Source organism: Cucumis melo, chromosome 6, assembly GCF_025177605.1.
Source record: "Cucumis melo cultivar AY chromosome 6, USDA_Cmelo_AY_1.0, whole genome shotgun sequence".
Taxonomy (NCBI): Eukaryota; Viridiplantae; Streptophyta; class Magnoliopsida; order Cucurbitales; family Cucurbitaceae; genus Cucumis; species Cucumis melo.
The window spans coordinates 26,420,676-26,435,280 of record NC_066862.1 but is presented as its reverse complement, the minus strand read 5'-3'; the positions used below and the strand labels follow the sequence as shown (position 1 = coordinate 26,435,280).

The window sequence follows — 14,605 nt, the reverse complement described above, 5'->3', positions numbered from 1 at the left end:
AGGCTGGAGTTAATTTCGGGAAGTCAATCTCAGATAATTTCGATAAAACATTATGGCTGTTGGAACCTTCAGGTAAATTTTCAGTAAAGTCGTTAACCTCTCACCTCTCTCTTTCTTCACCAATAAATGGCAGATCATATTAAGAATTATGGAAGACTAAAAGCCAAAGGAGAGTCAACATTCTCAGCTGGATAATGATTTTTGGGGCTTTTAAACTGCTCCTCGATTATGCAGACGAAGTTTATGATTATCTGCCTTTCTCCATCTGTGTGTCCTGTATGCAAAAATGAAGGGGAGGAGTTACAACACTTGTTCTTTGTTTGCTTGTATTCTGCAATTTGTTGGAGGAAATTCTTCTCAGTTTTTTTAAACTGCTTGGGTTTTTGGAAATAACTTTAGTCTTAATGTACATCAGCTGTTATTGGGGCATAATCTGAAAAAGAAACAGTGACTCTTATGGGAGAACATGGTTAAAGCCCTGCTAGATTTGTGGTTTGAGAAGAATCAAAGGACGTTTCATGATAAAGGAGATGAGATGGTTAGACCGTTTTGAGTTGGCAGACTGTAACGCTTCAGCTTGGTGTTCCTTAACTAAAGAATTTGAAGCTTATAGCATTTAGGAGATTAGCTTAAATTCGAGGGCTTTTATTTTTCCAAATTGTCAGTTTTTCTTGTAGTTGTATTTTGGCTGTTTCTTTTGTATTTCATTTCTTTTTTCGCATTTGCTCCTTGTAGTTGTCTTTTATGGGCTGACACTGTTCTCAGAACTCTTTGTATGGGGTACAAGAGAATTATGCAGGCACACCCAGACATCTGATGAGGACGATAAGGGAGTGTCAACCTAGTTGCTCTCTGTATAATTCTCTTGTACTTTGAGTATCAGTCTTGATTTTATTAATAAAATTTGAGACTCGCCTCCTTTTCAAGGGGGAAAAAATGAAAGGAACTCCCTATTTACTGGGAAATAATATACAAAAGACAGTCAAAAAGGGGATTAATCTAGAAATTACCTAAGATTAACCTAATTTCCCTAATTCTTTCTACATCATACATTAAGAAGCAACAAACTAGACAAGTTAGTTATATTTGGTGTCAGCCAAACTCATTTTGGCTTGATTGTTTTTCAGAGGTGATTAATGGATCATTTTATATTTCACAGTTCTCACAAATAATAGAAATATGATACTTTTCAGGGAACCAAACTGTCTGGCTATCGGATGGGAATCATTCTGTGCATATAATGGTGATACCGGATGTTGATTCCGTTGTCCCAGAAAATATGGGAAATGAGAGCGAGGAAGTCCTGATGAAAAGAATATCAGGTCTCTTTACCTGCAGATTTTACTGGTTATAGCTTTTTCGACTTTAACATTTGCGCTATTAAGATATTCGAATGAATTATATGCCATGCCCCGTAATAATGTACTGAAAAAGTAAATTTCTTTGAGGTACAACACTAGTGTTTAGATCATTTTTGCATTAAAGTTAGATTTGAAACTCTTTTGGACACCATGCCAAATGGCTGTATAGCAATTTGGTTGTCTCGTTTCTCTCCTTTCAAGTTCATCTTAGTTCCAATCTTTTCATTACATTTTTCTCACTTTACATTTTGGTTGGTTTTTATTTCCAGTTATGCAAGCTATATTTTCCGGTGAAAAGATTCAAGACATAACATCCTTGGCTGCGAATGCTGTTTTAATTCTTGGACAAGGTACCTTCTTGTTATTATTATGATTATTATATTAATCAATTCATGCAATCATGTTGCTGCGAAAAAATAGACTGCTATCATCTTCCACGTGAGGATTTATGTTGGATCCTATCCTTGCTTGAGCCTTAAAGATTATGTCCCAGATAGAACTACCCATGCCCGTTACATTTAGAAGCAAGTGGATAAGGTGGTTGAAGGGCCATCTTTCCTTGGTAAATTTCTCCATCATTCCAAATAGGAGACCATGAGGGAAAATCATATGTTATGCTAATAGGGGGTGAGATGGGAATCTACAGTCTCCTTTTCTCTTCTTCATAATGGACAATTGTTTTAATATATAAACTGATTTATTATATTTGTGAAAGAAGAGTTTTAAGGGGATTATGGTGGGAAAGATGGGGTTGATAGTTACACATGTGAAGAAAATGCTTATACTAACAAGTAACATAAGCGGCAAGTCTAGGATCGAACCATGGGGAGCCTAAGATAAAGTTTCTCAAATGCTAAATCGGTCTATGAAAAGTAGTAAAAGTGGGGTCTTTTGGTTTTGTTGACAGGAAAACTAAATGCAGACATTTAAAGTGTAGGAAAACAAAATAGATTGAGAAAGAGAGTGAACACGAGATTACCTTTGTTGATTAAGAGGTCGTCAGGCTATTTATGGACAAATTCATTGATTAATCATGCAAATATATATATTCATGGGTTATCCACTTCTCAAGCCTAATCGAATGTAACGACACTCGGACAAACTCCTTAGGGAGAATCGACGAGGATGTCGGTTCCTAAATTGACTAAGTAATGTCACACAAGTCTATTTACTTAGCTAATCGCATTAAGCTCTTGGATTGATTAGGTCATTATGTTAAATTGGCCAAATCTAACCTAATGCGTTTCTTATTTTTTGCTACTGGGAGATTCTAGAACCCTAACAATCAAGCTATAGCTATAACTAAACCTATTGCTACTCAAATTGAACATGCTTTGAATTCGATTACGGATGCCTAAAACATACATAGTGTGGGAAGGAAACATATGAGTATTCAGGATTATATCGTCAATTGAGGGGCGGTTTGGGAGTGATAGTTGGAGTAGTGATTTCAAAAGAAGTGATTTTTGCCCAATTGGTTTTGTAAAAATGATTTCTTAACCATCAAATTTATGTTTGGTTTCAAACATTTAAAAGTGATTTTCAAATACTTAAAAGTGATTTTAAATTATTATGTTTGGTTTCAAGAGTGATTTTAAAATTATCAAAGTAAAATTTATATTTGGAAGTTATTTAACTAATTAATTATAATTAATATATATTTTTATCAATTTATTTTTTATTTGTTTTCAAAGTTTTTTTTTTATAAAAGTTGGCACTGGCGGTTGTTGGAAAAAAATCATTGGAGACGTTGGTCAAAGGTGATCGGTGGTGGTCGTTGAAAAACGATGATCGGATGTTGGCTACTATGGTTGCCTAAAGTTGGTTGACAAAGACCATTGGAAAATGGTTGTTGGTAGTTGGGCGACAATGGTTGCTGAAAAAATAGTCGCCCAAAGATGGCTATTGGCATTTTCAGCGACGATCGTTGAAAATGATTATTGACAATTGGCTGAGGTTGTTGAAGTTGACCAAGGATAGTTGTCGAAAAGTGATCACTTAAGTTTGGCTGGCAGCTCTTGTCAAACAATGGTCGCCGGAAGTTGGCCTTCAATGGTCGCTGGGAAACAATTGATAGTGATGTGATTAGAAGTTGGCCAACAACAGTTGCCGAAAATGGTCATCAGAAGTTGGCTGGTAGTGGTCATAAAAGAAAGTCGTCCAAAATTGGCTAGCAATGATTGTTAGAAAGTGGTCGTCGGAAACAATGTTGGTGACCAAAGGTTGTAGGCGGCGATTGCTAGGAAAATGGTCACTGGAAGTTACCTGATAGCTATCGTTGGCACCAACAGTCGTCGAAAGTTGGTCGACAACGACTGCCAAAAGCGGTCGTCGAAGGTTGGCGAACAACAGTTGTCTGGAAAATGAGAGTCGAAAGTTGAATTTCAATAAAATCTAATTTTATTAATTTTATATATATATTTTTATTACTATCGGCTGGAATCATAAATTTCAATAGTATGGGAAAAATGTTGGAGTGGTTTCGATTTAATTACAGAAAGAAAAATCACTTGGTTGGTGATTCTTCGAAAATTAAGTTAAAGTGATTTTTGAAAAATAAAAAATCAATTTTTTTTCTTGCCAAACATGATTATTTGAGAGCAAATTGATTTTGACAATGGTAAAAGTGTTTCTAGCCATGTCAAAATCACTTCCAAACACACCCTTGATTTAGTCATATATTGATTCTAGATGTTCAAACCAAGAAAGGAAGTCACGAGGAAGCTTAAAATCCCAAGAACAGTACATGATAGTCTCCTCAATCTGTAGGAAATGCTCAACAAACCTCAAAATCGATGTTTGGGCCTTCAACCGTTCATCAAGACTTGAATCCCGATGCCAAAATGAAGTACAAGTCAAAATCTAATGAAATTGCATGGGGTTTGGCCAAGAATGGCCAAAACCAAGCTTGGAGCTCTTAAATCAGCCCAAGTCTCCTCTCGCCCAACCTAGAATGAAAATATGATCTATGTACAATTGCACAAACGCCATAACACTAGAGAGGAACGTTGCGGTGATTGACAATTCTTGTTGAAACGGTGCTCGAAACGCCATGTCGCTTCAACACACGCACTTTTTCGTCAAAGTTCAGAACACTACAGTGGTTCAACAAATCCTTTGCTTTTGGATTTTGCATTGTGCAAGCGTTGCTGCGCTGTAGCACAGACATTTTCTCCATTTTGCTCCTTTGTAGTCTGGTTGCTCTTTTTAGCTCCTAATTGTTTCAAATAACCCAAACAACTCGTAATGCTCAATTTTATCTCCGTGTTTGATACTTATAAAATCATTAAACGAACACATTAAACACAGTGACGACCTTGAATTAAGCGGACCGAGATAACACATTTTCAATGCTATTAACATGCATCTACAATTTGCTGGCAGCACTATTATTTTCTACTGAGCAAAGAAGAAGATGGAAATTTGATGATTCATCATCACCCTCTTTCGCCAAAGTTCACTTAATATTGTTGGAACGTCCATAGGCATAAATGTATTTGATCAATGGTTGGTGGACTTTGGTTTTCAATATCAACTTCTAATAAACTCCCATCCAATTCTTGTTTCTTGTTGGTGCAATTTTGTGCATATGATCATCTTTTTAAATAGCTTGCTAAATAAGTTCAAAAATTTACAAATAAGGGATCAAATTTCTCTCTTCTCTCCTCTCCCTCCCTTTCTTCCTTTAGTCCCTAACCACACTTCGGCCCCTTTCCTTCTTCCGGCGTTCTCTCCTTCTTCAGTGAGCCCCTAGAGCCTGTTTCTCGTCCATCCCTATTTAATTGGCAGTTTGGTTTTGGAAATAATGGAAGTAGAAAGCTGTAAAGTAGTAAATGCCCTTTACTGTATTTGGTTCGATAAAGAATACTTTCATATTGAAGATGTGGAAGCCTGGAAGATCTTGACGTTGTCAGACTCTCAACTTAGATGGTTCTTGAAGGAGATCTCAGAATTCTTGCGTGGCCTCGAGAATGGTTTTCTTCTTTGAAACGGTTTTGAGTTTGGAAGTACAAGGCTCTTAAATTTTTTGTCTAAAGTAGGTTGGTGATGAGATGTGTAGCTTGGAAGAGGAACATAGAACAGTTTATCCATATTTGTTCAAGTGCCTCTTGATAGGGTTGGAAATCCTTTCACAAAATGTTGGAAAGTTTCTTGATGAAGCATGATTATTTGATTTGGTATAGAAAACATCTCCGGACCTCCTCCCAGCTTCCCTTCGAGTTATAGGGGCAAGTTATGCTGAAATGGCAAGGCTTAATGGATCCTCTACCTAGGAGCCGGTAAAACAGAAACACTCCTTTCCCTGTTCTAACCTTAGAATTTCAAAGTGCAACTCAATATTGGGTGGTAAAAAATCTGGAAGTTTTTAAAGAAGACTTCAATAGTCTATGGATTATTTCAAGATTATTTGTGTTTAATGATTGAAAGGAAATTAGAAAAAGAAAAACCTTGGAGGATCTTTTTCAATAAAAATTAATCATTAATCCACTGTTTGCAGAGAATGCTTTGATTAAATTGGCTAAAAGATCCTCTAGAAGAGTTCGTTGGAAAAGAAGAGTTATGGCAAGTAGTTGGTACTTTTCCGTTAAAGTTTGAGAAATAGAGTAAAAGGAAACATAGTAGAACATCGGTTATTGAAGGCCATGGAAGATGAATTAAAACAAAAAACCTCCCTCTCGATTATTGGAGCAATCGTTCAAAGACATAGGAGGTCATTTTGGAGGCCTGGAAAATATCGGTACTGAAACGCTCAATCTTCTAAATGTTTCTGAAGCAAAGATTCCAATAAAAAAACGCGTGGTTTCGTACCAGCAACAATAGAAACAACAAACTTCAATCAGAGGAATTTTTCTTACACTTTAGTGATTTTGAAATGACCAAACCTCCTCCATTAACCAAGGGCCGTTTATCATTATAATTAGAGGAATTTTCAAACCCACTTGACTTGATGAGATTAAACTAGGATTTGAAAGATGGAGTCGTTGAAGATTCATTCTTCCCGGAAGGGGGTGGAAAATCTTAGGTCAATCCAAAAACTTCCTTAAACTTCCTTCATGTACAAGAAACCCCTTTGAAGCTTTGAAACCAGATGCTCGCCTTAACTTTGCCTCGTTGGCGATGATTACCTCCATTGAACCGATAGTGGATTTAAATTTGGGATCCAAGGAAAGTAATGTGAACACATCTACGGGATTCGAAGAGCAACATTTAAGGAGGAGAGAGATTAAGAATTTTAATTTTGAAAGGAACAAGACAAGAATCTTAAGAGGTTCTTTTAATGAAGAGAAAATTTCCGCTGTGCCTTCTTTTACCACTAGAAAGTAATTTGGCTGGTATTTTTCTAAAGAAGATTTTTTACTTCCCATGTCAGCAGCATATCCTTAGCAAAGTCTTCTCAACCCTTCATCTTCAGTTTCCCTTTCCTCTTCTTCTCTTTATTCCTCATAAAAGTCAAGTCCCAAAGCAAAATGGAAAAGGAATTCGAAAAGAAGAAATGTTCTAAGTTCTTCCCTCACTTTTCGAAGTATTTCACCTAGAAGAAAAAACGAAAGAAGATTTTGGCATAACGATCCTTTAGAGCCCAGATTAATTGAAGATCAAGTACCTGATTTGCTAGAGGAAAATCATACCCATCCTCAATCATTAGTCCATTCCAGCAGATACAAGCTGTCTTTAGAGGCTAATCCAGATTTGTTGGAAGTAAGTTGCACCTAAATTCAAACACCAGCCCGTTCATCTAAGGCTCTCCGGGCAAAACCTCTCTCATCCACTCCAGCAGAAAGGGTGAATCTTCTTTCGAATCTCCTTCCAGCGTTAGTAGTGAGAAAGTGGAGCAATTGGATAGGTCAACGAACTCGAGAGATGAAATAATTATGACCCTTTAGAAACAGATTTCAATGCCCTCTAAAATCTGCTGATTTGCCTTCTGCAACTTGCTCCTGTCTCCAGTCTTGCAAAATACCAGATCATTTAAAGTTAATAGTAGCTGCTTGTGGGATTATTCTAATATAATTATTCAGCCGTTAAATGTATTATTCCAGATTTTGGTCCAACTTCAGTCTTTCCAGGTTTTCTCTTCATGTGGGTGGCAAGTAAAGCCTCTATGATGATGCTGATATTTTGAATGACTTTTTCTTGCCTCCTTTGGTTTTTGGACTTCTATGGCATGATAGTTATGAGGCTGCCGGTTGCATCTTCTTGCATGTCTTTGGATTCAAATGGTTTCCTTATGAGACAGATTTCGTTTTGCTTTTTATCTAGATTTCTTTGGTTTGGTTATGTTTAACTTAAATGTTTCTGTCGGGGTTGTAGTTGTTGACTGAATTCTTCTCTTTTCTCTTGCTTTTAGTATAGCACTCTCGTACTTTGAGTTTAAGTCTCATTTATTAATATTGAATGAAGCCTAAATATTAAATAAAGAGGCTTGTCTCTGTTTAAATAAAGTTAAAAAATTTACAACAAATGAAAGAAAAAAAAAAGAAATTTAAAAGAGAACTAAGGGAAGTCGAACATAAATTGTAAAAAGGAAGTTAGGGTAGGAAGAAACATTATGTATTGTTTAAAATTGTTTTTGTATACATTACCGTTGTGTTTTCTTCCCTTGATAACAATGTTCATTTCTGTTAATCAGGAAGCTTATATACGTATACAATTTCCTGAAATTTCCTCAGTGACTTTTTTTTTTCCGGTAAGTAGCTTGTAATCTACTTGCAAGTGCACCCCACTTCATTCATGAACACGAATTTTCATTTTATTCTTGGTTTCTGTAGGACATTTTCATTCAAGGCTCTTTGTTAGATGATCTCGTCCAAAGTGGTAGCTTATGGGCTTCACGTTCTGCTCAAGTAAGAAACTGAGCTATACAACATGTTAATTATATGGACATATCTATGCTGGAAACCTGACCTCCTTTTATTCTTCTCATCAGATCCTTGCATTGTGGTCTCTAATTATTGTGTGTCAGTAAGTCCATACCAAGAAAGTCAAGAACTGCAGTTTTCTCATACATCCATCATCCATGGTGCTTAAGGTTCAAGAGGACTCAGCTCTCAATCGGTAGTTTGTTTTTACTTTTATCCTTTTTTCTTATTATTGAAACATTGAATTTGCAGGTTTGAAATACCAAAACCTCCTCACACATCCTTTTTTACTAGTTGCCTACAAAAATAGAACTAGAACCCTGTCTAAAAGAAACACCAAAATGACCTATGTTTGCCACGAACTATCAGAATTCCTCATTTTTTTCGGTAGAGCTTAAAGGGGCGGGGCTACTTTTACTGATTGGTTAGAAGTATTGTACAATCGGAAACTCAGAATTTTGAAGCTTTTGAGTTCGTTGGTTTTAGTTTTGGCCTTTGGGGACTGGGAACAGTTTCCCTTGTCCATCTTATTAAATTTTACTTCAACTAACTCTTACAAAACTTACTTTTATATCACGGAAGGATGAGCCTACCAAATCACTTCATCAAAGTGAAATTTATGTCTTTTAGGAGTTCTTTTGAGGATTATTAAGGGGAAGAGTGAAAATTGAGGAAAGAGGGAGAATTGTGGTTCTATTTCGTTTCAACTGATTTCAGCTATCTAGAACGAGGACAGTCTATAGTGTATGCTAGATAACTCTAAATGTACTTATTTTCAAAATGAACAAGGTATAACAATTATATATTTTCATCAGATTACATATTATTGTTCGAGAAATCCTTTTCAGAGTTGTTGAAATTTTCTTTCAAGGTTTTAACTGGAGTGAAAATGTAGTATTTTCTAAGGTGGGCAAATGAAGATTTTATTATCCTTATAAAATTTCCCAGAAAATGGACACTTCTTTTCTTGAACAAGAAGCAATAAATGAAAAGAGTCGGTTTCAAAGTGTTAAAAGAATAAATGAAAAGAGCCTAATTAGCTCAAAGATACAAATTTCACGAGAGAATGAGAAAAGCTAAACAAAATACGAAAAGAACCATTACAAACCCATCAAAGCACAAATTACAGAGTTGAGTTGAGACACTTCAAACCAAAAGTTGCTTGGAAGGAAGGATCAAAATTTTCCTGTGATTTATCCTTGTGGACACCAAATTTAAATATAGAGATTAAGAAAATGTTGTTCCCTTTTTCTTTTGTCTGTGTGTGTGTTTGGGGGGGGGGGGGGGGGGGGGGTGTGGGGGCGGGGTTACTGAGGATTGAGAAGAGGTTAATCAAGTTATCGTCGATAGGAGTAAGGCTCGGAAAGACGGCTAGAGAAGAAAAATTGGATTGGGGATCAGTAAAATTATGAAGAAATTTGTGAGATGCGGAGAATAGAAAAACAATATAGCAGAAAAATTCGAAGACTGATTAAAGGAAACATTGCAAGTCTTTCCATTAATGATTTCAAGTGGGAAACAGCTAATATTCTTTTTTATAATGGTTGGTACAACATTTGGTAACCTTTTAAGAACATGACTGATGAGGATAGCATGCTGAATCTAGTATATTTCATAAATTTGTGAGCAAAGCCTGCCCCACATGGCCCTCTCTCCTCCATAGTTGCCTCATTTGCAAGTTTGGATTTGACTCATCTAGTCACCTCTTCATTCACTGTCACTTTGCAAAGAGGTTTTGGATGGAGATCTTCCTTTCTTTTGGTTGGTTCACTGCCCTCCCAAAAGACACTTATGACACCCTCGCTCATACTCTCACCAGTTATTCCTTTACAAAACAAAAGAAAATCATTTGGATGCATATGATTCGTGCTTCTTATGGATTGGTAAACCATGTCTCTTTTTTGCCACTAGGTTAACCCATGATTGTTTATCCCTTTTTTCTTATGAAAGACCGTCAAGTTGCTCATATTTTTATGCATTCAGGGAGCTCTCTATCTCTTTCATTTGGGTTCATCTAGTACGACAGGGAAACAATAGAGGTTTTGACACTTCATTCTTTACTAGAAGAGGTTTTTCTTGTAGATCGTTGTCCCACTTTTTTTATTGGATTCCTCTCCTAAGGATTTGGTTCTCTCGCTCATTTGGAAGATGGATCCTAAAATAAGGTGAAGTTCTTGTTTTGCGATAGAAGGGAGAGTTTTGTGATGGTTTTTCCCCCTCAATTAGTTCATAATCTGGTGACACAGGGGGCTGAGATACTTAACTTCAGAAGGTTATGTGGTTGGTTATGTACACATGTGGTCACTATACCCTTACATGTACCATTTATTCTTCTTCAAGAACCATTGATCAATACGGAACAGAATACAATGCTGGATATCTTGGCTGTTTTATCATTGCTCTCCCTTTTTCACCTTAGGCTCGAGAGGGGGATGTCCACCTTCAGACTTGTTCGTCCAAAAGTTCTCTTTTTTTCTAGTGTTTAGACTCTTTGGTGTCTGATTCTATGTTCTCAATATGGAATTTAAAAATTCTCGAGAACGTAAAGTTCTTTGGGTGACAAATTTTACATGGATTAGTTGGATCCAATCTTGACCAGAGAACGGTAGAGAACCTAGATCCAATCATGTGAATTTGTGAGTGTACTCTGCAGTCTGGCATGAGTTCTTTGAGGTGTTTAATTTTAGCTTTGTTAGCTCTTAAAGTTGCAGGGTGTCAGGCAAGGAGCTTATCCTCCTGCCATTTTGTGAAAAGAAAGGGATACTTTTGTGGCATGCTTGGATGTTTGCTATTTTATGGGGGTTGTGGGGTGAAGAAACAACAGAATTTTCATTGGATGTGAGGGTTCTTGGTGTGATTTTTGGTCTCTTGCTAGATTCTAGGCTTCGATTTTCAACTTTCTATTCTTTTTTTTCCTCCTTCGCTAGGTCTTATTTCTCTTATTGGAAACCTTTTTTTGTAGTTTGGCTCTCTTTTCCGAGTTAAATTTTGTAAGTCCGTGTGTTCTTTTTTTTGTTCGTCTTAATGAAAGTTAAGTTGATTATTTTGGGCTTTTTCCCCATTCTACCATGAAGATTTAAGTTTTGTGGCGGGCTAGTTTTTCTATTTTGTGGGTAGTGTGGCTTAAGCCGAATAGAAAGATTTTTAAAGGGGTTGGGAGAGGTCTTTGGTGGAGGTGTATAAGGTGAGATTTAATGCGTCCTTAGGTGTGGGTGTCCATTAGTCCTTTTTTCTCTAGTCATTATCAATTTTGTGTGGATTGAAGAACTTTTTTGTAGTTGAAGTCTCTTGTTGAAAGGTTTATTTATTTAGTTTTTGGTATGTTCTTGTATGTTCTTTCATGTTTCTCGATGAAAGTTCAATTTCTTATCCAACAAAATGTCTTTACTGAAATACCTTTTTCTTTATTTTCTTCTTTTTCACTTTTTCCATCGCAATTTACTTGTAATGCTTATTTGAACTTTATTTGTTTTATTTTCATATTAATTTTTGTTTTGGAATATGTTATGTACGGCTGTCTTTCGTGATGAATGTTCTCGCTCAGTATCCTTTGAGGGACTGGATCTAATTTGCTCTGAGAGATGCAAATTCGTATCCAAGTTAACTAACTTTTGATCCAATACAAGTTTCCAAGCTCCCTGACTTCATCACAAAACTATTATGTAATATTGTTGTTTGTGCATTGAGATTTGTGGTATATGCCATAGGACCACACTCTTGGGAATTTGCTTTAATGGAGTTCGGAAGATTGAAGTCTTTCAACAGTACAAAGCTACTGCTTTGCTGTGTTGCCTTGACCTTGCATCCATGAGCTGCAAGACAAGTTTGGGGCCAAGGAACGAGCATGCTAGCTGTTGGTTCGTCTGTTTTGTTGCATCATTGGTTCAACTTGCATAAAGAATATCGTATATTTCCGACCTGCTATCATGAAAGATACAACTCAACAGAGGCCTTCACGGTTGCAAGACGAATGTCATAATTGCATGAACCTTCAGACATTCTAGTTTAAAACTGACTTAATTCTTATTCAGGAATGTAGCTTTCTTTCACTTGAACTTAATCCTTATTCAGGAATGTAGCTTGCTTTCCCTTTAATTGTAATTGCAACTTTGGCCTAATATTGTTTTTTTCTTTTCTTTTCTTTTATTAGTTTATTTATTTATTTTGCCAAATACAGTTGCCTAACATTTTGATTAGCACTTTTCTTTCTTCATCAGTGATGAATTTTTTTTTCAGCCAGCTTATTTAGTTTATGTCGATTTTTAAAAAAATTCTTATCTTTTTAATCACTTTCTAATATATAACTGAAGTCAAAAAGAAAAAACAAGCAAACACAAATAAATCAACATTAATTTTTCTTCTAATTTCTCCCAAATTTTAAACTGGAGCAGTCAAAGGAGGTTTATACCCTTATTTGATTAAGTTGGCAGAGTACTGCTTTCCCTATATTATGCTTGGCCAGTTCATTTAGTATAACAATGATGTTTATTTAACAGAACATTTAGATATCAACCTCAAAGCAACATCATCAAATACTACCATAGGTAGGGTAAGAGTGGTCGATTGACTTGAAATGTCAAAATCGTACAAGTTGCTTGACGAGTAAAGTATTGTGAGGTCAAATGATTTGCAAGCGAAAATGGATGAATGCTTAAGGCAAAGGGTCAGTAACAAAATGAAAGTGGGGTTATTTAGAGATAAGAAAGTGACAATGCTGATAAAGGAGAATCTAGTGTGTGGAATGAGACAAAAAGAGGCATTTAATAGTGGGTTTTGGAGGGAAAGTCTTTGATTTAATGATAAGAGAAGTAGCAAAAAGAATGATATAAATAGTAAAGCAAAAGCAAAAGAAAAAAAAAAATGAAGAAAGTAGTTAGTGGTAGGAAAGGGCAATGGACCCTAAAAAAGAACCTCTTATTCATTGCAAAAATTGATGGGGATGATAAGTCCCACACGAATTGGGACCCTTCCACTCCTATAATTGGAACCCCCCAAACTCTCCCTTCACTTTCGTTACAATGCTGATAACTTCCCTCACATGTGCATACGCCATTCTTCTGTCTCTCATCCACTCCTTTTTACTCATACAACGCAAAGAAAACTACTTAACACTCCATCATATCTTATGCCTTTCTCATCTTCTTTCACCCCATATCTTTTGGAGAACAGTGATTAGACATCGTTTTTTTTTTCTTTTTGTATTACTCCTTTTCTCTTAAGGATCTTCTCGTCTACTACATAATTTAATTGAAATCCTTTAATTTGCTTGGCTATCATAGATAATTCTCCAAACGTAATGTTTTTTCCGAGTGGTAGTATATTATATTGTTGAGTTGAGTGGTTGTTATCTTGGAATATGTGTAATGTGAATTTGATTTTGTTTGGTTTAAACAATTTTGTAGAAGAGTATGCACACATATGAAGATATGTTTTGAGAAATTGGAGAAGGTATTCAATTTGCGAGCTTCGCATTAGCTAATGCGGAGCTTTTACCACATTCCTAATTAGTTTTTTTTTTTTTTTTTTTTTTTGCTTTGAGTAGTATCTTATGAATTTATGGACAAACCATAATCTTTTTCTATCATTTTCATGTCTAAATATTCTTGCCAATGAAATGTGTTATCATTTCATTTCTCATTTAATTAATTTTAGTTACATTCTACGATGAAACTCCTTGTTTTACAATGGTAATGACATACATAGTTCCATGTTACTTACATCACTATTTTTCCATTATTTTATTTAGTGGATCCCACTTTAATATAAAAATGATAGTAACATGATAACAGTTATTGATAATACTGCAAGTTCATATTTCAATACTTCTAAAAATGTTTCTATCTTCCAACTTGCATATAACGGTAAATAGAGAAACTATCTTCGATCTATGTATGAGTTTGTTTTACCTATCAAATCATCTACGAGAAAAATCAATAATTGATCATGACACCACCTCGTGACAACAAGATACTATGATTTCATTAGTGTATTCGTAAGGGTGGATCCAAAGGGGTTAGAAGACATATGCAATGTTTTATATGTTTGTGCTTTTCTAATTAAATATAAATAATATATATAGTCTTCATTTTAGATATATGATTAATAAGTTTCATTCGAAACATAACGTTTAATTGGTCGGAAAGGGATTGGACACTATTTATATCTTGAATCAAACAATCTAATATGCCGCAAGATTATCTCTTTTGATCGTACAACCTCCTCTCTCAAATCATAGCATAAAACTTGTCTTACACGTAGTCTTATAAAATTTCTGATTCTAACTCACCATGTGGAAGCAGTCGCATCGCTTAAGTCATATTTGTAATTGAATCTAAAATGATTGAAACTACGATTGTCATTTTAAAGATTATTATGAAATATGCT

At 35.6% G+C, this 14,605-nt stretch overlaps 1 protein-coding gene across 3 annotated transcripts in view; it reads left to right on the top strand.

The window, feature by feature from the left end:
• Window positions 1–12,434, top strand: part of LOC103500140 (uncharacterized) — a 30,784-nt gene extending 18,350 nt beyond the window's left edge. The window contains exons 3-8 of one of the 3 annotated variants that reach the window (XR_539984.3): window positions 1,194–1,322; window positions 1,631–1,711; window positions 7,993–8,049; window positions 8,132–8,206; window positions 8,290–8,417; window positions 11,929–11,948. Coding sequence is in view for 1 of the 3 variants with exons in the window: in XM_008463347.3 (XP_008461569.2) it covers window positions 1,194–1,322; window positions 1,631–1,711; window positions 11,929–12,032 (314 nt within the window). In the remaining 2 variants the exon portion in view is untranslated. Of the gene's footprint in view, window positions 1–1,193; window positions 1,323–1,630; window positions 1,712–7,992; window positions 8,050–8,131; window positions 8,207–8,289; window positions 8,418–11,928 lie in introns of all 3 variants that reach the window. The other 2 variants (XR_539983.3, XM_008463347.3) reach the window with 2 other exon arrangements.
• The last annotated feature ends 2,171 nt before the right edge of the window (window positions 12,435–14,605 follow it).